The 20,805-nt window shown below is 59.8% G+C and overlaps 1 protein-coding gene across 8 annotated transcripts in view; it reads left to right on the forward strand.

The window, feature by feature from the left end:
• Positions 1 to 20,192, forward strand: part of KCNQ2 (potassium voltage-gated channel subfamily Q member 2) — a 58,774-nt gene extending 38,582 nt beyond the window's left edge. For 2 of the 8 annotated variants that reach the window (XM_049869499.1, XM_049869501.1), the window contains 6 exons: positions 2,759 to 2,809; positions 6,679 to 6,902; positions 7,235 to 7,343; positions 8,096 to 8,227; positions 14,191 to 14,314; positions 15,149 to 20,192. In XM_049869499.1, the coding sequence (XP_049725456.1) occupies positions 2,759 to 2,809; positions 6,679 to 6,902; positions 7,235 to 7,343; positions 8,096 to 8,227; positions 14,191 to 14,314; positions 15,149 to 15,871 (1,363 nt within the window). In that variant the 3' untranslated portion in view covers positions 15,872 to 20,192. Of the gene's footprint in view, positions 1 to 2,758; positions 2,810 to 6,678; positions 6,903 to 7,234; positions 7,344 to 8,095; positions 8,228 to 11,150; positions 11,259 to 14,190; positions 14,315 to 15,148 lie in introns of all 8 variants that reach the window. The other 6 variants (XM_049869502.1, XM_049869503.1, XM_049869500.1 and 3 more) reach the window with 5 other exon arrangements.
• The last annotated feature ends 613 nt before the right edge of the window (positions 20,193 to 20,805 follow it).

Below are 20,805 nucleotides of genomic sequence, written 5' to 3' on the forward strand. Positions count from 1 at the left end.
CTGTTCCTGACTAATGGACAGAGGCCCCTCCCAGGCCATCTGAGGCTTTTCCCCACCCCACCCAGATCTCTTGCCAAGAGAAGGTGGCCCAGTGCCCATGACTCCTCTGCCTGACTCAGCTCCTGTGCTTGTTGCCGTGGCTTTAAACCCCTCCCAACAATTTCGTCTCAGCCTCTCTCTCTTTCTTTCTTTCTCTCCCTCCCCTCTCCTGCCCTCTCCTCTCCCCAATCCGGAAACTCTTGCCTCCCACTCCTAAGCGTTCTTACTCACTGTCCCTGCCCTGCCCGGGGCCCCTGTCACGCCTGCTCTGTCTGTGGGGATGAGGTGGTGGCCTGAAAGCAGGACTCCAGGTGAGGACACAGGTGGGCCCTCTGGGGTTCTCTGTGGAGTGTTCCATGCCCTGTCCCCCTCCGGGGTTCTCTGTGGAGTGTTCCGTGCCCTGTCCCCCTCCAGGGTTCTCTGTGGAGTGTTCTGTGCCCTGTCCCCCTCCGGGGTTCTCTGTGGAATGTTCCATCCCCTGCCCCCCTCCAGGGTTCTCTGTGGAACGTTCTGTGCCCTGCCCCCCCATCCCCACGCTGATCCTGTGTCTTTTCCCTGTGTGTGTCCATGTGGTATTCCAGGGGCCAGTGCCTGACCAGCGGGCCTTGGGTGTTGGGGAGGCTCCTTCAGGTTTGAAGGGGCTAAGCGGCGTCCAGGGTGCAGCGGGAGCGAGGAGTGATCCCTGAGGATGAAGATCTCCACCCAGGGCCTGCCTGTCCTGGGTGCACGCAGCAGGGTGCCAGAAATCCACCCAGCACTCTTGTGACCACAGAGGCTGGGCCTGCCCTAGTCCTGAAAGGCCTGAGAGCCGGGCAACCCCTTAGGTACCTCATCTGTGTAGTCAGGTGGTAGAGAGTCTCTGCCTGACCTTTGGGTCTGGAGCTCACCCTGCTTGGGGATGCACAGGGACATGGGAGCCGCCTGGTGTTCCTCAAGCCCCATGGTGGCCCTGCAGTTGGCATGGGCTGTCCCAGGTCTGGGTGGGCACTGGGCAGTGGAGAGCAGAGCTCTGGGGCTGCACTGATCGGCCACTCCAAGTGGGGGCCCTTGTCAACGATCTATCTGACCTGTCCTTTGTTTCATCCCACCCCATCCCCACCCACTCCCATGCCTGGAGGTCTCCCTCCCCTGGCTCCCCCTTCCCCCCTCCCACCTCTGTCGATCAGCAGCACCCGCGTTTCTGTTCACCTTTGTCCTGTGTGGTCCTGGGCAATGTCTGGGAACCTGTGTCCCTAGTGAGCCCAGCCCCTAGGGAGGGAGTCTAAGTGCCTCACAGAGGCCTGCAGCCTGCTGGGCAGTTCTCACACGGTTACCACTTGAGAAACCAGGCAACATCACACGGCCTGAGTGGGGGTCCCCAGTGCCTCAGCAGTGGGGTTGCGTTGGGGGGCAGTTGCTGCCAGGGCACTTCCCCCTCCTAGTGTGGCCAGACTCTAGAACTGCCTGTCTGGTCAGGAGCCACCAGCCACTACAAACGCTTAGCTGAGAGCTCATTAAAATGACATGAAGTTAGAAATCAATCCTCTGTCCCATCAACAACATTCAGGTGCCCAGTGGCCATGTGCGCCTTCAGTCACCGCATCATACAGTACAAGTATAGAGCATCGCAGCGGGGCCAGAGCAGTGCATCTTGGGCAACTGGGTCGTGCTGGGATTTATGAGGCAGCAAAGGTGATCTGGGGTTGGTCCAAACAGGAGAGATTCTCAGCGGACTACATGTGACAGGCACCTTCTGTGTTTAAACGGGGTGGGAGGAAACTGCCGTGCTGAGCCTGTCCATCCCGTAAGCCTGTTTCTCTCCTGAGCAGAGAGGCCAGTATGCTGTCTGGGCTCCTCGGACACAGAGTTTGAGAATGGTTGCTTCAGCAGGAACAGCCACAAAGTGCAGAGAGGGGCCCCGGAGAAAATGAAAACCTTTCATAGTTGTTTGTTCTGTTTTTGCTTCAAAGTTCTCTAATGCAGAGGGACTTTTCAGGGGCCTTTGGGTGGGGCGCGGTGGGGGGGGGGGCGCATCTTGGGAAGATGTTAAATGTTGTTGGGGCTCTTTCTACAGAGTCTCCACGGGCAGGTTGACCTCGACCTGGCCAAGGGCTTCTTGCAAGCGCTACAGGAGGGTCCTCTGAGACCTGAGATGAACCCCCAAAGGAGAGACTGGCTTTGGCAAAGTCTTTTGAAGTCCAGGTGCCCTGGGGCCCAGATTCCTTCTCCTAAGCATCCCTCTAGATAGTGGCAGATGCTGTCTTCTGGGTAGACTGGGGACCCGTTTTGACTGTGGAACCATCTGGGCATGGTGAAACTTCATCGATTGCTTTGTAAACCAAACTGCACGTTTCCCCCTAAAATGTGTGTGCTGCAAAGAAAACCCTCTCAGGGGCCGTGCCATCTGTAACATGTCCTGCAAAGTCTTAGCGTATGTATTATTTGTTGGCATGATGAGAGCAAAAAATAATACATCTTTGAAAAGACAGGAACCCCAGCTCTGGCTTTGGAAGGAAAAGGTATTTTTGGAGGAAAAAACAGGATTTTCTTTTTCTCTCCAAAAGCGGAGGCCTCTTTTCTTTTCCAGGCCGGTGCAAGACTTCCTGTAAAGCTGTTCTCAGGGTGCTTCCCTAATCCGAGGCTGCAGGAGGGCAGGGCCAGGGCCCCAAGTGGTGCCTCGGTTTCCCCGTGCCGCCCCATTGCGGCTGCGGGCTGCTAACTGTGCTCTCATTTCCACTAGAGGCAGACTGAGCAGAAAGTCCCTGTGTGGATGCTGCCCCGGACACTCTAGGTACCGCAGACCCCGCACGGATGGCTCTGCTGCACGGCACTCTGCCCCTCCTGCCCACTCTCTGCTTACTCGAGGTCCTAGATGGGGAGAGGGTGCACCGCCTCCACCAGCCACCCAGCCCGCTGGCCAATTGGCCCCTCAGAGGGGGCGGGGGCGGAGAGCGAGGCGAGAGGGCCACAACGCCCACCCCTTCTCCCCTGCGCAAAGCAGGGGCCGCTGGGGTCAGCACACCCACAAGGGTGCAAGTGCCTCCTGGTGTCCCTGATGGCTCTGCGGGGCTGACCTGGGGCCTGCCGATCTAGCACCTCTGCTAGCACCGGATGGCTCTAAATCTCCCGGTGCCCGGCCCCAGGGAGCTCCCATTCTCATATCCAGAGCCAGAGGCCACCCCCTTCTGCACAGGGGGCCATGTGAAGACTGGACACAGGTGGGGGGAAGCTGCCCTCCCACCCCTCTGCATCGTGGGCACCTACCTCCACCCACCTCGACCCGCCTCCAGTGTTTCCTCTGTCCACTGTGTGCTCTCGGTGTGTGGACGAGTCTGTCCTGCTTGCTTGGTGCCCCCAGTCTCTCCTGCCCTCCCCCTTCCTACCAGTGGGCCCAGAATGTTCAGGAGCTGCCCCTGCCCCACAGGCTGCCCTCCCCCCGCCATGTGCATGTAGTCGGTGGGTGCCAGCCCTGACAGCCAGGGGTCAGGCATCAGGGCCCCAGCATGCTTGTGCCTCGGTGTCCGTGCATGTTCAAAACAGTCTCTACTCAGCGCCACCCCCCTCCACGCCTCCTGCGAGGCTCTGTCCACTCACTGCTTGTTGGTCTTGGAGGTTGGTGCTTGTGGGGGGCTGTGGCAGCCCCAGAGGCAGGAGATGGGGCCTGGGGCGCTCAGGGCACAGCCTGCTTGGGCCCTGGCAGACCTTTCCTGCTTTCCCTGAGCTTCTGTATCCTGGTGCTGCTGGCCGCAGGTGGGGCCACTGGGCAGAGGCTGCAGCAGGCAGTGTGGATACCAGAGGGGTCAGGATGGAGCTCCGTCGTGAGCAGCCTTTGTCCCAAATGCCACTTCCCACCTCCGGCTCCTTCTGGGCATCTGTCGGTGTGATGTGGGCTGGACCCACAATTTTCTGGATGCCAGCCCCTGTACCACTGAGTGGGTCAGGTGTGCTGACTGGGCCAGGCCAGCTTCCACCGGCACCTCCGACTTGGCTCAGCCTGCCTGTCCTTCCTGGTAGTCCCTGGACATACATCCTTAGTTCCATCTTTGGGGTACAGGCAGGGAGGGGGGCTTGGCTTGCTCCTCCGGCTTGCCCTCCTGTGCCATCCTTCTTCCTTTCACGGGAGTTCTGGCCTCAGGTGGGCAGGGAGCCAGGAGTGAGCGAGGCTAGGAGCCCCAGCAGGCTGCATGGGCACCTTGGGTGCAGTAAGATCTGCGTGGACAGGCGGGGCCAGGTGGGGGCCGGAGGGGCCTGGGAGCCCCTTTGAGCGCTGGCCAGAGCAGCCATACTCAGGAGGTACAGCTGTCCTGACTGTGGGGGTCCAGGGGGAGGACTTGTCTGGGAGCCATTTGCCTGTTGCCCCGTCCAGCCCACCCACTCTGTCTGCTCCTCTTGGAGGGGTCCCTTGCAGGCCTGAGGGGGAGACCAGAGCTGAGAGCCAGACAATGAGGCGCCATGGCTGAGACCAGCAGGGTAAGGGTTGAGTTGCTGCTGGGGGGGCAGTAGATCCCCTCCCCGAGGGCCCCCTCCTCTCCTGGTCACGTTTGGCTGGACTCTGGCTTCTTGGACTCTGGAACTGCGTCCTCCCACATGTGCATCTCCACCCTGCGGCTGGTCCTCTTTTTGCTGACCGTCTGTGTCTGGCCATTGGCTGCAGTCCTGGCCTTCTGTCTGAAGCAGGACTGGGATCTCATTCTCCGCCTTGGATCGCAGAGTGGATGCATGTCCTGGTGCAGGCTGGCAGCACTGGCTCCACCCAGAAGCCCACATTGATCCCAGGCCTGGACTTGGCTGTGATGGCCTGTCATCTCCGTCCCTCCTGTGTGGGTTGTGGAGGGAGAGAAGGACTCGAGAGCTGTGGCCGCCTCAGAAAGTTATGTCTGCGCACAGGGCTGGGAGGGGCCTCAGCTGCCCACAGAGGGCACCAGCTCTCCCATGGAGGACCGTTTCAGAGTTCTGCTGAGCCAGAGTGTGGTTCACATCACCCTCAGCCTACTGATTAAAAGAGTCTGATGGGGGGGAGGGGCACGGGATCCAGACCTTGGACCTGGCCTCTCAGTGCTCCCCCTGCCCCCAGTGTCCTGGCTGGTGGTCTTATTGGAAGAGGATCGAGAAAGTCGTCTAGAGCTCCTGCTCCAGGCACCATGGCCTCTCTTGATCAAGTGTAGGGCACAGTGGGAAGGGGCTGGGGACCCAGGACACCTCACAGGCTCCGGGGAAGCCTGCATCACCGCCACCACTTGGCTTCCTGAGTAGGGGACGCTGGGGTTGTCTGCTGGCCCGGGGGCATCTTTCTCCTCCTCCCCCTTCTCCCAGGGACCTGAGAGCTGGCTCAGGGCATCAGTAGCGCCCTTCCCAAGGGTCAGCTGCAGGAGGAGCAGCCATTTTGTCTTCTTGGGGCTAAGGGCACCACAGCCTCAGCACCTGTCCTCTTGGAACAGGCTGGTGGGTCTGAGGGACTTGGTGAGCGAAGGGGCCCACCTTTGAGGTGGGAGCTGGGACTTGGACAGGAACCCAAGGGGCCTCGTTCTGAAAGGCCAGCCTGGGCAGTGTCTCATGGGCCCATGGGAGAGCAAGTGAGCCAGGCCATGCTGGAATGTTCCGTGGGCTCCTCAGCATGGCAGCCGTGTGTTCTCAGTTCTTGAGCACATCACTTTTGTCTTAGGCAGAGGGTGGAAAGCTGCCTGGTGGGGAGGAAGCAGATGGCCATGTGACTCCTGGAGCCTGGTGCTTCCCAGACCAAGGGCAGAGGTTGGGCCAGGGGCCATGCCTACCTGTGTATCCCTACCAGGTCGCCTGCTTCTGTGGGCCAGGTACTCAGGTCCCAGTCTACCTCTCTCTCCTGGCTGCTGTGGAGGGTGTCTCGGCCTGTGGAAGTGAGACTGACGCCACGTTTACCAGGGGGCTGGGGCCAAGAAAAAATGCTGAGAATACGGGAACAATGGCTTTTCTGCTTCCTACCACATGGCTGCCTCCTCTACCCCGACAGTAAGGCTGGCCACAGCCTTGTCCACAGCCAATGGAGGAAGCCAAGTGCATCCATGTTGTCTCTCCTGAAGCAGCATGCTACAGTTTAGGGAATTAATGGGATCATCTTCAGTGGTGGATCTGTCCGGGCTGGCAGGGGGCTGCTCAGCTGGGGCGACCCCGAAGATGGGGCAGGTCCACACCCTGATTGGGGCAAGGCTCTTAACTTGTGCCACTCCTCCACCCATACCATGCCAGCCAGAGGACTCTGCAGGCGTTGGCTGGGGCAGGGTCAGCTGGGGTCCCTGCTGAGGTTACCACTCCTGATGCCTGGGCAGGAGTGTGGGGGGGTTGGTGAGCGAGGTCGCATGCCTCATGTGGAAGGGGAGCACCGCAGCTCTGGGTGTGGGGGCTCATCTTGCCCAGGGGCACCCCTGGGAGGAGAGGGGAGGAGGGGAGGCAGGACCTTGTGGAGAGGCTTTTGATTTCAGGGTCTCCAGAAGTGATTTAAGAGTTCATGACGTGGCCTTCCCTGCCCTGGCCATGGTCTGTGCCACTGCCGCCACTGGGAAGATGACCCGGCCCCCCAGCCCCTTCTGTCTGAGCAGCCGCTCTGAGCGTTCTTCCAGTGACTTCTCTTGCTCTCTCTTTGTGTGTCCGTCCATCTGTCTGCTGTCGTTGGTCTCCTTGGAGCAGCCAGAAGGTCAGCCTGAAGGACCGTGTCTTCTCCAGTCCCCGAGGTGTGGCCACCAAGGGGAAGGGGTCCCCTCAGGCCCAGACAGTGCGGCGGTCCCCCAGCGCTGACCAGAGCCTGGAGGACAGCCCTGGCAAGGTGCCCAAGAGCTGGAGCTTTGGGGATCGCAGCCGGGCGCGTCAGGCATTCCGCATCAAGGGCGCGGCGTCGCGGCAGAACTCGGAAGGTGGGTTGGCCCTGCACAGAGCCCCCTCCGCTGGTGAGGGCGGCCATACCGTGGCATTGCATAGGTAGTCAGCCGGCCCTCTGGACTCTTGCCCTGTGGCCACCTCAGTCTCTTCCGCAGGCTCCTGGGGTGGGTGTCCCTTCAGCCTTGGCTCTGTCCGCTGGAGACAGTCTTGGCAGAGAGGAGCAGCTGCAGAAGGCAGGAGAGGGAGGGGAAGGCCTCTGAATGCCAGTACCTGGCAGCCGAGCCAGCCTCCGGGCCCCTCCCCTCCCCGCAGCCCCACTGACCCCGGGTGACCCATCCCCTAACAGACTGTTTGTCCTTCCACCCAGAAGCAAGTCTCCCCGGGGAGGAACCTGTGGAGGACAACAAGAGCTGTAACTGTGAGTTTGTCACGGAGGATCTGACTCCTGGGCTCAAAGTCAGCATCAGAGCTGTGTGGTAAGTATGCCTGCTGCCAAGCCTGGGGGGCTGTGGGGGCTGGGGGGTCGCAGGGGCTGGGGGGTCACAGAGGCTGGGGGGCCATGGGGGCTGGGGAGGGCCACAAAGCAGCCTGGGGGGGCCAAGAGGGATCCCGGGGGAGTTGTGAGGGGGCCTGAGAAGGGGCCGCATGGGTGCCTGGGGGGCATTAGAGGTCTGGAGGGAGTCACAAGGCCATCTGGGAGGCGCTATGACAGGGTCCGGGGGGCTGCGAGTGGACCTGGGGAGGGGCCTATGAGGGGGCCGCCTCAGTCTGCCTGCCCCGGGATCTCAGAGCACAGAATCAGAGCCTCTGGGAACAAAAGGAGCCAGATTCCAGTGAGGCCAGCCGCCCTGCCTGGACGCCCTGGTGTCTGCTCAGATCTGTGGGTGTTGGTTAGGGGCTGTGTGCTCCAGGGGAGGCCTTGACGACACTCCCCACAGCCCCCACGAAGGAGGCCATCAGGGTGCAATGTGGTCCCATGAGCCAGAATGGAGGGCTTGGCTGGGTCCCGGGCTGACAAGGGTCCGTCTGTGCGGCCGCATACCTTGACTGCAGGAGTCAGGTGAGGCTGCTGACCTCCAAGGCCTGTGCCTGTGGCCCATGGGGAGACCTGTAGGGAAAATCGAGGTTAAGGGACTGGGCCTTGGACAGGGTGGGCAGGCCAGCCTGGTGGGCCTGGCTTGCACAACCCCTGCAGGCTCAGGTCGCCCCCCACCCTGCCCTCCCTCAGTGTCATGAGGTTCCTGGTGTCCAAGCGGAAGTTCAAGGAGAGCCTGAGGCCCTACGATGTGATGGACGTCATTGAACAGTACTCGGCCGGCCACCTTGACATGCTGTCCCGCATCAAAAACCTGCAGTCCAGGCAAGAACCTCCTGCCCGGCCCTGCAGTCGCAGCCTGGGTCGTTCTGGCCCGAACCAGACGAGGCACTGGGGGGGTCCTCTCAGGGGCCCAAACCAGACGAGGCACTGGGGGGTCCTCTCAGGGGTCAGCAGCCACCAGGGGTTCAGGGAGAGCACAGGGATGGGCTGGCGGGGGTGTGGCAGCGAGCTTGCTCTGCTGCCCACCGCTCTGCGCCCCTCCCCTGCCCTCTCAGCGTCTCTCCTGTGGCCACATGTCGGCTTTCCGTTCTTTCTCACGGAGATATATTTGTTGTTAATGTCTGTGTGTCTCTCCCTTCTCTGCCCCCCCACACTATGTGCGTGTGCATATGTGTGTGCACATGTGTATGTACGTGTGTATGTTCACTTGAATTTGCATGTGTGTACATGTGTGTATGTGTCTATGTGTACATGTGTTTGCGTGAATGTACAATGCATGTGTTTGCATGCTCACACATGCTCTGTGTATGCAGCTCTGTACGTATGCATGTTTGTGTAGACACAAGTGTGTGTATATGCATGTACGTGAGTACATTGTATATGTGAGTGTGCCTGAGCACTTGCTTGTGTGAGTGTATGTGTGCATGTATGTAGTGTGTGTACACGCATGCATGCATGTGTACGTGTGTTCATGGGTGCCTGCATGTATGTGTGTGCATACAAATGTGCATGAATGTGTGCATTGTATGTGTGTGCATGTGTATACACAGCTCTGTATGTATGTGTGCCCATGTGTGTGTGTACATGTGTGTACATGTGTATGTGTACTTGTGTACACATGTGTGCATACCTATGTGTGAGGGTACACTCATGTGCATGTGTGTTATTCATGTGCATTCACATGTGTGTAGTCATGTATGAGCATATGCATTCATGTTTACTGTGAATGTGTATGTGTGCAAGTGTACGCATCTCTGTATGTGTTTATGTGTGTGTGCACATCTCTGTATGCACATTTGTGGCATGTGGATGTGTACCCACACGTGTGCACACATGCACACATTTATGTATCTGTGTGTATGTTCTGCCTTACACATGTGTGCACACATGTGCTGTGCGTGTGTGTGTGTGCGTTTTTTGCTGTGAATGGAGCAGCCCTTCAGAGAGATGAAGCCTCAGAATTTCTGGGCTCCCCATCAGGCAGCAGTCACACTACTTAGCCACGCTCCTTCCAGAACAGAGAGGTGTCCGTCTCTTTCTCACCTGTACAGCAGAGTCTCACTTACTGAGCCAGAAGCTGGGGTGAGAAGCATTCTGAGGTGTGGCTGTCACTGGGCACTCTGTGACCCCTTTGTGTGTGGGAGCAGCTCGCTCACTCCAGCAGTCAGGTTACATACACTGTTGTACACACAAGTGAGGCCCCATGCACTTTCATGCACACATATGGCATTCCACAGGACACACACAAGCACATACATGTACAGGTGTGGATGTACATATGCACACCTATATGCACCTTTGTACATAGTTGTCCACATGGACCTCAGTTGTGCATATACACATGTGTGTTCATACACTGGCATACACATGATCATATTCTTATTCTCCTGATCACATACAGTATGCACAAAGCACACACACTCATACACATTCCCCTGCACAGGTGTGCACACTCGACCGCATACAAATGCACATACACACACGTGACTGCAGATGTATGTGTGTTTGTGGATCCTGTGAGGAGTGGTGCTTAAAGGGCTTGGCTGCTAACCAAAAGATTGATGGCTTGAATCCATCAGCCACTCCACAGGAGAAAGATGTGGCAGCCTGCTTTCAAAAAGATTTACAGCCTTGGGAACCCCATGGGGCAGTTCTACTCTGTCCTCTAGGGTTGCTGTGAGTTGGAATCGACTCGACGGCAAAGGGTGGTAAGGCGGTCAGACAGCTGTTATCGTGGGTCATATGTTTCTGCCAGCCCTCCTACCCCTGGGTCCCCTCAACAGTGGCTGCAGCAGGTTCCCAGCCCTGGAAACCCAGGCCTTGGTTAAGGGAAGAGAGTCTGGACAGAGGGACCTCTGGAAGGAGTGAGGGCATCATTCTGGGGCGTCAGTGTGCCCCATCACGGTGGCTGCCCTCTCCTGGTCCCATGATGCTGGGGTAGGGGCCATTCTAGGGCTCAGGCTGTTCCCACTGGGCAGGGGGCCCAAGAGACGCCCCTTCCTGGCTCTAGGTGCAGGCCGCAATGGTTCCTTGCTCAGCATCCTCCACAAGCATTGGCTAGACTTGAGTGCTGTGCTGTGCATCTGAGCACACACGTGGTACCACCCCTGTGTGTGCGTGTGTGCGCAAGTATGTGTACTTGTGTGAGGCATCATGTGTGCGTGTGTGAGGGAGTGTGTATGTCTGTGTGTGTGAGAAAGAGAGAAAATATTCCAATGTCTCCACTCTGGTACGTGTTTCCACATCTTTCTCACTGCAGCTGTTTTTGTCCACCAGGCTCTTCTGTCCTAACTTCTCCTTTGTCCTTCACTCTGTCTGGAAAGACAGACTAAACAAACCACCCAGGAGCAGGATGTCTCTGTTCTCTGCTGACAATGAGTTACATGTTGTCTGTGGCCCACACCTCTGGTATTTGCTGCCCAGCTCCAAGTATACTTCCAGCTCTGCATGCTGGCGGCTCGGCAGAGATCTGGGAGGCTCAGCAGTGAGGGCGTACAGCTGCTGGGCCCTGGCTTCCCCGAGCCGAGCGCTTTGCTTGAACACTGGAGAGATTTGGCAAATCCAAGATCAAGCAAGTGTGGGGCCAACTGCTTTCTGTTTCAAGCAGAATATATTTGTGAGGAATATCACCATGTGGTTTTCAGTTGGGTTTTTCCTTCTGTTTTTGCCAGTTTCTGGCCACCTCTCCTTCGTGTTGCTACATGATGCATTTTGCTGGTGTCTTTTTTCTTGTTCACTCTGCCAGGATAGATATGATTGTGGGTCCCCCACCCCCTTCAACTCCCCGGCACAAGAAGTACCCCACCAAAGGACCCACAGGCCCTCCGAGAGAGTCACCCCAGTACTCTCCTAGGTTAGGACCCAGCACCCTGGACTGTCTCTGTGGACCGGCCCCTCCACTCCAGGCCACATGACGCGGTGCCTAGCTCACCAGCCACTGGGATGGTGGCATTTGGGGTTTTCTCCTCCCCATAAGGCAGTGTTAGGGGAAGGGCCACCTCCACAGCCAGTGGGGCTTGTCGGGGTGCCATAGAGCCAAGCTGTCCTGCGGCTTCTCTTGGCAGAGTCCTTCAGGGAGCCAGGCTCCTCTCTGTGGACTTCTGGGTGACATCCGCCTGGGGCTGGTGGCTTATACATGAAGTGGTGGCAGCCTCTCCAGGGCCAGACATGCAGGAGGGTGACCTTCCCAGCCCAGCACCCACAGACTCACCTCTGCAGAGGCCCCCAACTGAGGTCTGCATGTGTGGCCCCTTGGATCCCGCTGCTGGTGGCTGTGTGACCTCGGGGTGGGGGGCATGTCTCTCCCCGTGCTTCTGTCCTGTGTGTGACACGGACGCAGCCACCATGAAGGGTGACCGCGACATCGGTGGGGGGCCCGGCCCCGAGCAACTCTGTGAGCTTTGGTTGTTTGTAGCCTTCATCTTACTACTATCAGTAAACAAGGAGCTTAGACGCTCAGTTGATAGCAGAAGGAGGGTTAGGCACAGCTGGGGGTGAGTCAGCAAGGGCAAACTTCTAGTTGGGATTCGGATCTTTATGAGCCTTATTGTTTCCCTGGGACTATTCCATGATAGCTATGACCTCCCCTTTCTCTGGCAAGTTAACCACTAAGGGAGAGAGAGACAGAGCCAAGGCAGGGCTGAGGGGGAGGGAGCCTGGGACAGAGATAGTGTCTAAGGGGGGCCTGATGATCCCCTTCTGTGCCCAGAACCGGGGTGGGGGGTGGCAATCAGCTTGGTCCCATGACCTTTGGCCTCTCCCCATGAAAGGGCAGCTCGGGAGCGGGCAGGGTCTGTTTCTCCTTCCCTCCCGGGCAGCCTTCTCTCACAGGGAGGCCTTGGGCTGTGCTTGCCGTCCCCTGTCCAAGGCCCAAGGATGCTGTGCCCCAGACACAGACCCTCCCCACTCTGGGGCAGTCAAGTGGGAGCTGCAGAGGCCCTGCTGCTCAGCACCTTGCCTCCTCACAGACCCCCCAGCTGCTGCATCTGGGAACACACAGATTCACCAAGAGAAAGGGCCGGAGGATAGCGGGGCTCCCCCAGCCCAAGGGGGTCAATTGTGTGGGGTTAAACCTGGCTCCCTGCCTGGGGAGGAGACAGCCCAGGCTCCCCAGAGGCCCCTCTTGGCCCCCAACCCCTGTCGGGTCCTGGCCCTGGCCCCCATCTACAAGTAGGCAGGCGGCGTCATGTGGCATGGACGGAGGCGGTGAGCACTGTGACTGGATCGTGCAGACCCTGGGAAAGGCCAGAGTGCCCCCCATTCCCATGGCATCTGCTTGGAGCCAGGCCCCCAGCCCTGCATGCGTGAGTCAGTGCATGAGCCCAGGAGCATGCGGGCTGCACCGTGGCTGCTGGGACCGGCCAGCTTCTGCTCCTGCAACAGAGAGAAGCATCCCGCCTCCCCCCCTCCCACCTCCAGGAGTGGGGCAGACTGGAGGCAGGGGCCCTGGGGCAGGGGCAGGGCTGCCTTTCCCCCATCAGGGACACCAGGCGCTGCTGGAGCAAGGGAGATGGTGTCCCAGCCCCTGTCAAAGAGGGAAGAGGGCGAGCAGAGTCCACGAGCCAGGAAGGTGGAATTGGCTGGGTGGGCACGGTGCCCTGTGGTCTTGGCCTGGCCCTGCCCCTCTGCGTTCCTTCCAGAGGAAAGATGAGCAGGGGAGGGCTGCCCTGGTGCAGGCCCTTTCCTGCCATCTGTCTGTCAGTCTAGGGCAGCTCAGGCTGGAGATGTTCCAAGTCTTCCTCAGCCACAGCCTGGACCGAACTCCACAGGCCTCAAGGCAGGTTTGGGGCGGCTCCTCATGCATCCGAGCCCTGCAGGCCCTCTCAGGGTGCACAGGGGAGCCCTGTGATGTGACACCTCCCAGCCAGTGTGACCTGCCCGGGATCCTGATTCCTTGCTGGTCAAATAAACCCCATACCCAAGGGAAAGAAGCCACCTTCCTTTCCTGGCAGTCGTGACCCAGTGGTCTAGTTTGCGATAAGCTCAGCTGCGTTCCAATGGGATACGCAAACACACTTGTGTGTATTTGCACATACACGCACACAGTGCACACTCATGCACAAACACACACATGCACACTTGAGCACACAGGCAGACTCTGGTTGGCAGCGGCTCTGTCTCGTCCCCCTCCTTTGTCTGTGTGTGGTGGTCCCTGGCTGCTCTGTGCTGCCCTTCCTGTTGGTGCATGGAGCTTCCTGTTTCCTCCTCAGACATAGCTCTGTGCATGGAGCTTCCTGTTTCCTCCTCAGACATAGCTCTCTGCCCACCAGACTCTGGGTTGAACTGACTCCTCTCTGTGGCACATTATGTAGGAGTAAAGCTGAGGGTGTGGCGGGCAGGGGCGTCTTCCAGAGCAGGGGAAGGTCTTGATGTGGCCCAGCCCCCATGCTGTGCGCCCACTGGCTGTCTCTCCACCCTCTGGGCCTCAGTTTGCCCTGCTGGGTGCGGGCGCGGTGACTGCTGATGGCAGGAGGAGCCAGGAGTGGCTGAGGACTCAGGCTTATCTGGGTTTTCGGGGGCAGGTCTGGGAGCCCCGGCTTGAGAGGGGTGCGGGAGGGGGAGGGGCAATTGGTCCGGTAGACTCCCTTCACTTTACTCCTGGCTAATGTGCCAAGTGCTCTGGGGTGGAACAATGGGGTGAGCCCTGAGGGTGTCGGAACTGGGTGCCAAGAACGAGACACGGTTTCCGGTGCCCTGGGCTGAAGGCAGCCCAGGTCTGGGGGCTGTAGCTTGGTCCGGCCACTCCAGCACCAATTCATGCTGTGGGGGGGGTCTCTTCCCGGCAGAGTGGACCAGATTGTGGGCCGGGGCCCAGCCATGGCTGACAAAGACCGCACCAAGGGTCCAGCTGAGGCAGAGCTGCCTGAGGACCCCAGCATGATGGGGCGACTGGGCAAGGTGGAGAAGCAGGTGGGCACTGGGTGCTCATGGGGGAGGGGATGCTGCGGGGCTCGTGGGGGTGCTGTGGGCTCACAGGGGGTGGTGTGGGGATTCATGGGGGAGTGCTGTGGGCTCACAGGGGGTACTGTGGGGGCTCACGGGGTGCTGTGGGGGCTCATGGGGTGATGCGGGGGCTCATGGGGGTGCTGTGGGGGCTCACAGGGTGCTGTGGGGGCCATGGGGGTGCTGTGGGGTTCATGGGGGTGCTGTGGGGGCTCACGGGGTGCTGTGGGGGCTCACAGGGGTGCTGAGGGGGCTCACGGGGATGTTGCTGGGGCCTACGGGGCACTCCCTGGGGAACTCTGAAGCAGGTGGGCTCTGGGGGCTCTGCAAGGAGGCTCTCTGGGCTTCAGGGGCTCCATGAGGCCCCATCCTAGCATTAGTGTACCCAGGCCCTCGGGCTCCAGGGGTTCCTGCTTTTCCCTCTTTGCCTGGGATGGGGCTCCTGGGTGCTCTGCAGAGTCAGGCCAACTACCTCTATAGAACTTGCAGGAAACCCCACCTGGCTGGGCTTCTCCACCCCCCATCCTCAGAAACCACTTGCACATGACTCTTGTCCAGGGTCTGCTTGCCTGAGCCAACGAGCAAGGAAGGAAGGGCCCATCCTTCCCTTTGGCTAGTCCCACATGGGCCCCAGGTGGGGGCAGCCGGGACAAACAGGGCCCCTTGGAGCTCGAAGTTGGCACGCCCTGACTATGGGCTCAGGCCATGCCTCGGGCCAGCCTGGCATGGGGAAGGGTCTCTTGGGTCCGCACCCTCTCCTTGGAGCAGCAGCCTGATGCAGCACCCCCCACCCCCCGCTAGGTCCTGTCCATGGAGAAGAAGCTGGACTTCCTGGTGCACATCTACATGCAGCGCATGGGCATCCCCCCGACCGAGACGGAGGCCTACTTTGGAGCCAAGGAGCCCGAGCCAGCCCCGCCGTACCACAGCCCTGAGGACAGCCGTGAGCACCTGGGCAAGAATGGATGCATCGTCAAGGTGGTGCGCTCCACCAGCACCATGGGCCAGAAGAACTTCGCGGCACCGCCCGCTGCGCCCCCCACCCCATGCCCGCCATCCACCTCGTGGCAGCCACAGGGCTGCCCCCGCCAGGGCCCCAGCTCCTCGCCTGTGGGGGACCCTGGTGCGCTGGTGCGCATTCCACCACCGCCCAGCCACGAGCGCTCGCTGTCTGTCTACAGCGGAATCCACCGGGCCAGCTCGGAGTTCCTGCGGCACGAGGATGTGGCCCGGCCCCCCGAGGGCTGCCTTCGGGACAGCGACACGTCCATCTCCATCCCGTCCGTGGACCATGAGGAGCTGGAGCGCTCCTTCAGCGGCTTCAGCATCTCCCAGTCCAAGGAGCAGCTAGACGCACTTGGTGGCTACACAGCTGTGGCGCCCTGCGTCAAGGTCAGGCCCTACATCGCTGAGGGCGAGTCGGACACGGACTCTGACCTCTGCACCCCATGTGGGCCTCCACCACGCTCGGCCACCAGTGAGGGCCCCTTCGGTGACTTGGGCTGGGCCGGCTCCCGGAAGTGAGGCCATGTGGCCGGCCGCTACCCTTGTAGGCTCTGTGCTGAGGTTTCCAGGAGGACCCGTTTCTTAGAGTCTCTGGGCCAGGGGAGGCCACCCTGCTGGGGTCTGGCTGGCTCTTATGGGGCCAAGGGTGGGAATGGGCTCAGATGCCACCCAATGAGGCTTTACCAGCTCCTGTTTCCAACAAGGACCAAGGGCTGCTGGGCGTGGAGGCCCCAGGAGCCTGTATGGCTGCCGGCCAGTCCATTTCCCCCTGCTGTGGGGCTGGAGGGGTGGCTGGGGGAGGGGATCAGGCCTGGGTGCAGTGGGCAGCGAGGGGCAGGCTTTTCCCAACAGGGTTGTTCTCAGTAGATGGCTGGCCACCCAGAGGCCTGAGGGGGAGGATGGTGGGTGCCAGCCACATTGGACCTGGGTCTCTGAGTTCCCTGTGCTGGCACCAGCCAGCCCTGGTGAGACGTTGCTCCTAGCCCTCAGATGTCCGATCTGTAAAGCTGCCATTCAGCACCTTCTCTGTCCCCTCCTGTCCCTGAGGGGTCCATGGTGGAAGCTGCTGTAAGTTCACCGCCCTGGGGTCCTGGAGCAGAGGAGGGTCCAGGCCTTGGGGACCAGACCTGAGCCACACAGTGACCTTCTGAGATCTGCCCATGGCCTTTCTCCTGGGGAAGGGGTACTCCCAGCATGGCCTTGAGCTACTGCCTCCACACACACCGGAAAGGGAGACCCTCGCGGGGGAAAGCCAGTGACACTGGGGAAGTGGAGGGCCAGGCACCCGCTTTGTCCTCTTTCTCTCTGATTGCGTGGAGCTGGGCTCGGCGTGTGGCCAGCACCTCGACAAAGACCCAGTCGCCAAGGGGGAAAGCTGTGACAGCAGCAGTGTGAGTCTGGAGTCCTGGGGACAGGTGGCCGGGTACGGGTGGAAAGATTCTCAGCTGCTGAGTGGTCTGGGGCCTGCCTGGCCACCACACTGGACGGGGTCCGTAGACGCCTATCCTTACCTGGGGCCCCACCTATCTGCTCCCATAGATGCCCTGACAGGACCTGGGGAGGGCAATGCCATTACCAGCTGGGACCAGGCTCCAGAGTGCCAGGCTGGTCTCCCCCACACTGTCGGGAGCAGGGGTTTGCCCAGCCTTTCCCTCTGGGACAGACAGCGCTGTTTCCCAGAATGTCCCTCCTGCTGACCACCCCTCCCATCCCCTGGCCCAGCCCCAGCTGTGACTGCTAGGTACCATGTGGAGGCCAACCCCCAGGCACTTCCTGGGCCTCTCAGCATGGGAGTCGGAACCTCCCATTGCCCACCCCGCATGTGGCCGGGACCCCCATGCTGGCCCCCTTGTAGTCAGTGTCAAGCAGGCACCTGCATTTGGAATGGTGGGAACTACAGGGCTGGGGACCTGGTGGTCCCTGAAGCTAGTGACCCACCCTGGTGGATTTGAGGCATGTGCCAGGCTGAGGCCAGCCCGCAGCCCCATACAGCCAACACCCCCAAGAACATGAAGAGAAAAACTATGTGCTGTTTGTCACACTTTGTTTTAAATCAATTCTGACTTGAGCCGCTTGGCTCTGTGGACAGCCTGTGGCTGGAGGTCTTCTTGCTGCTGGGAAGGGTCTGGAGAGCAGCTGCCAGGAGTCAGGTGACCCTGCTCTGGGGGGGCTTGGGCCCTCGGGACCTTTGAGAAGCAGAGTCAGCAGCAGGCCACTGCAGGCCTATGCCTCCTCCCAGCCGTCAGGGCACCCCAGATCCTGCTCCATCCTGCCTGATTCTGCTGGATCTCACCCATCCCAATGGATCCCATCCCATCCCAAGGCTACCTGACTCTGCCCAATCCCCCACCATATCCTACCACAGGACACTTGTCTATTGGCTGCTCTGCCCCAGTCCCCCGTGCTTGCCCAGAGGTCGCCAGGGCCAGGAGTGAGCCCTGGGCCACGGAGACAGCACAGCCCCTCTGCACCTCCCCCTGTGTCTCTTGCCCTTGGGCCCTGAAGTGGCGTAAAGCCCCCTGCAGTGTGGACACCCTTGGGTACTTCTTCTGCGGATGTACAGGACCAGGCAGACTGGGCGGTCCCTCCTGTTGCCACCTCCCCAAGGGCGAGGCTGAGACCCAGCTGAGCCCCCACTGCCCTCCCTCTTGGGCTGGGGCTGCCTCCTCAGAGGCTTTCAGGCAGGGGAACAGTTTGATCTCAGTCACCCCAGCTTCAGGACCCCAGAAGGAGGAGGAGGAGGTATGAGTCCGGTCACCCGCTCCTCTGTGCCGTGTGTTCCTGGAAACGGAAGTTACAGCCCCTGGTCTCAGAGCTGCCAAGGCAGGCAGGGCGGCTAAGGCAGCGGGAGCCCAGGTCGTACTGGGCATGTTCTGTGAGTGAGGACCCTGGCTGCTGGTTCATGGATGGTGCCTGGCCAGGCAGGTCTCGCTTAGGGCGCAGCCTGTTGTCAATGGAAAGAGAGAAGCACAGCTCCGTTTACGGGATGGGCTGGGGCCATTTGGGGACACAATGGGAGGAGGATCCCTCCTGGGGGCCCGCAATCCAGCACATCTCCCCACAGGGCCTACCTGCTGCTGCTGGGTCCCTGCCTTCGAGGAGAGAAAGGAAAGAGGCTGGAAGCTTCTAGGCAGGATTCTGGACTCCCTTAGTGTGCATGCGTGTGTGTGTGACAGGAGTGTGTGTGCCCATCTTCATGTGACTGTGTTGGTGTGGCTGAGAGCCAGCAGCCATCCCATGGTGAATGTGGCAGACACTTCTCAAGACAAGCATGTTTGTTGCCTCCTCCACATGCTGTTGTACACACATGTGCACATGCACTCACATTCTCATACACCCACACACCAGGGCACACCCTCGCACACATGCCTACACACACGTACAAATGTGGCCACATGCAGCGCAGGGCACACAAGCACACGTGTGCTCACACGTGCCACTGTATACATGCACACATGTACATGCTTACACATGCACACTTTGTTCCTGACTTTGACAGACCTTTGTCTCTGAGTCTTTGGCAGGGGCAAAGAGGGAATTAATGATTTTAGCAGTTGCAGGTGGCACTGGAATGTTGGCGCACCCTGGGGATGGGGTCCTGGCCACTCAGGCTACTGCGTAGAGGGCCCACCTGGCTGTTTCAACAGTGATGGTTCCCAGAAAACCCAGAGGCAGCTCGGTGGGTGCAGAGAAGCCTCGTGGTGTGTGGGGACCCCATCTGGCACCATCGTCAGCCAAAGCTGGTGCTGCTGTCAGCTCCCTGGGCCGTCCTTGGACACTGGCCATCCCCATTACCCTCCCGCCCAAGCTTCTGTGGTGCCTCTCTCCACACCTGGTGTTTTCTGGTCCATCTCCCTGTGCCCTGGTAGAATCTCAGGCTGGAGTGTCCCCAGAAGGTGGAGACTCATCCTTCTCCTCCCCCACACGGGGCCCCACCTGGAGGCTGGACAGGTGCACAAGGCCAGGCTGGCCTCTTGATGGCACCCCCCTTCCTGGAGGGGGCTTGTCTCAAACCTGTTTGGAGGCTCGAGAGTCACCTAGGCTCTGGGACCTGGTATTTCACAGCTCCCAGCCCCCCGCCCCCACAGGTTTCTGCCCACCGAGGCCTCCTCTGTAGGGGGCATGTGTGATGAAAAGCCCTGGAATCTCCCTCTTAAACTCTGAGTGTGAATCACCCCAACCTTGTGTCCAGAGAAGCCACCCACCAGGCCACCAGGGAGTGAAGTGCATTTTGCCAATTGGCTCAGTTATTTAAGATCAGTTTTCCTGCGTGCTAAGCTGGAGTTCCTGACAGAGTCGAGACGCTAATACAGGGGTGGTCCCTGGGAATGGAGAGGAAGCTCTGTCTCTTGCCTGCCCCCCACATTTAGGAGACCCCCTTAGGGCAAGTGCCCTGCCTTCCTGTTGAGGAATTCTTAGTGGGAAGAAAGCTGGCCCTGAGGTATTTCTAAAACCCTTCGCAGAAAGCCCAGTGGGCAAGGGGGTGCAGAAGGATCTTTGTAGAAGCCCTGATGTCCCTATCCGTTTAATACTCACCAAGCTGTAAGCAGTGTCCAGAACGGTGGACATGGGCCCCCCTTGGCCTCCTGATGCAAAATCAAAAGGGCTTGAAACACCTCAGACTTCATGGACCCCTTCCTAAACGGTGGGGTTAGGACCAGCTCCGCAGGGGAGAACTCAGGCATCTGGGGTGCTCCTAACAAGATGTGGCCTGTGTGGCCCCCCAGCTTGATGGCAAGGCTCCGTGCTCCCACCCCTGTGCAGACTGGTACCCTATCCCGGTGGACATTGTCCTCACATGGTCATCAGCTGCCTGCGTCCATGCTCCCTGACCCTCCCATTCACCTCTCTTGTTTAGAATGTGGGGCCCCTTCTGGGGGTGGGTGAGGAGGGCTAGGGTGGGTGGGCCACCTCCTCCCCCTTCTGGTGCAGGTCAGAAGGCAGGTGAGCTGGAGCCGTGTGGCTGTCACAGGCCCACTCTCCCTCATTCCCCCTCCTAGGGGCAGCTCCACCTGGGCCCTAGCCAAGAGCTAGTAGAGGGACAGAGAGCCACGAGGGCTTCTCTGATGGAGGTGGTGTGATGGGGTGGGGCCAGGGAGACATGGAGAAGCCCACCCAGAGGAGACCCTGCATCCCCAGAAGCACAAGCAGGGGTAGTGTTGAGTTGGGGCACCCTGTTGGGGTGGGACTAATAGCAGGTCCTGAGGGGACATGAGCTGGAGGGAGAGAAACTTCCAGAACTGGCAGAGTGGGGAGCAGGCACGGTGCCCCTTAGGAGGAGGATTCCTTCCAGGACGGTTTAATGGCACCTGAGGGAGATCCCTGGTGGCACAGAGGTTAAGAGCTAGGCTGCTAACCAAAAGGTTGGCAGTTCAAATCCACCAGCAGCTCCTTGGAAACCCTATGGGGCAGTTCTACTCTGTCCTGTAGGGTCACTATGAGTCAAAATCAAC

Source organism: Elephas maximus, chromosome 25 (genome assembly GCF_024166365.1).
Source record: "Elephas maximus indicus isolate mEleMax1 chromosome 25, mEleMax1 primary haplotype, whole genome shotgun sequence".
NCBI classification, from domain to species: domain Eukaryota; kingdom Metazoa; phylum Chordata; class Mammalia; order Proboscidea; family Elephantidae; genus Elephas; species Elephas maximus.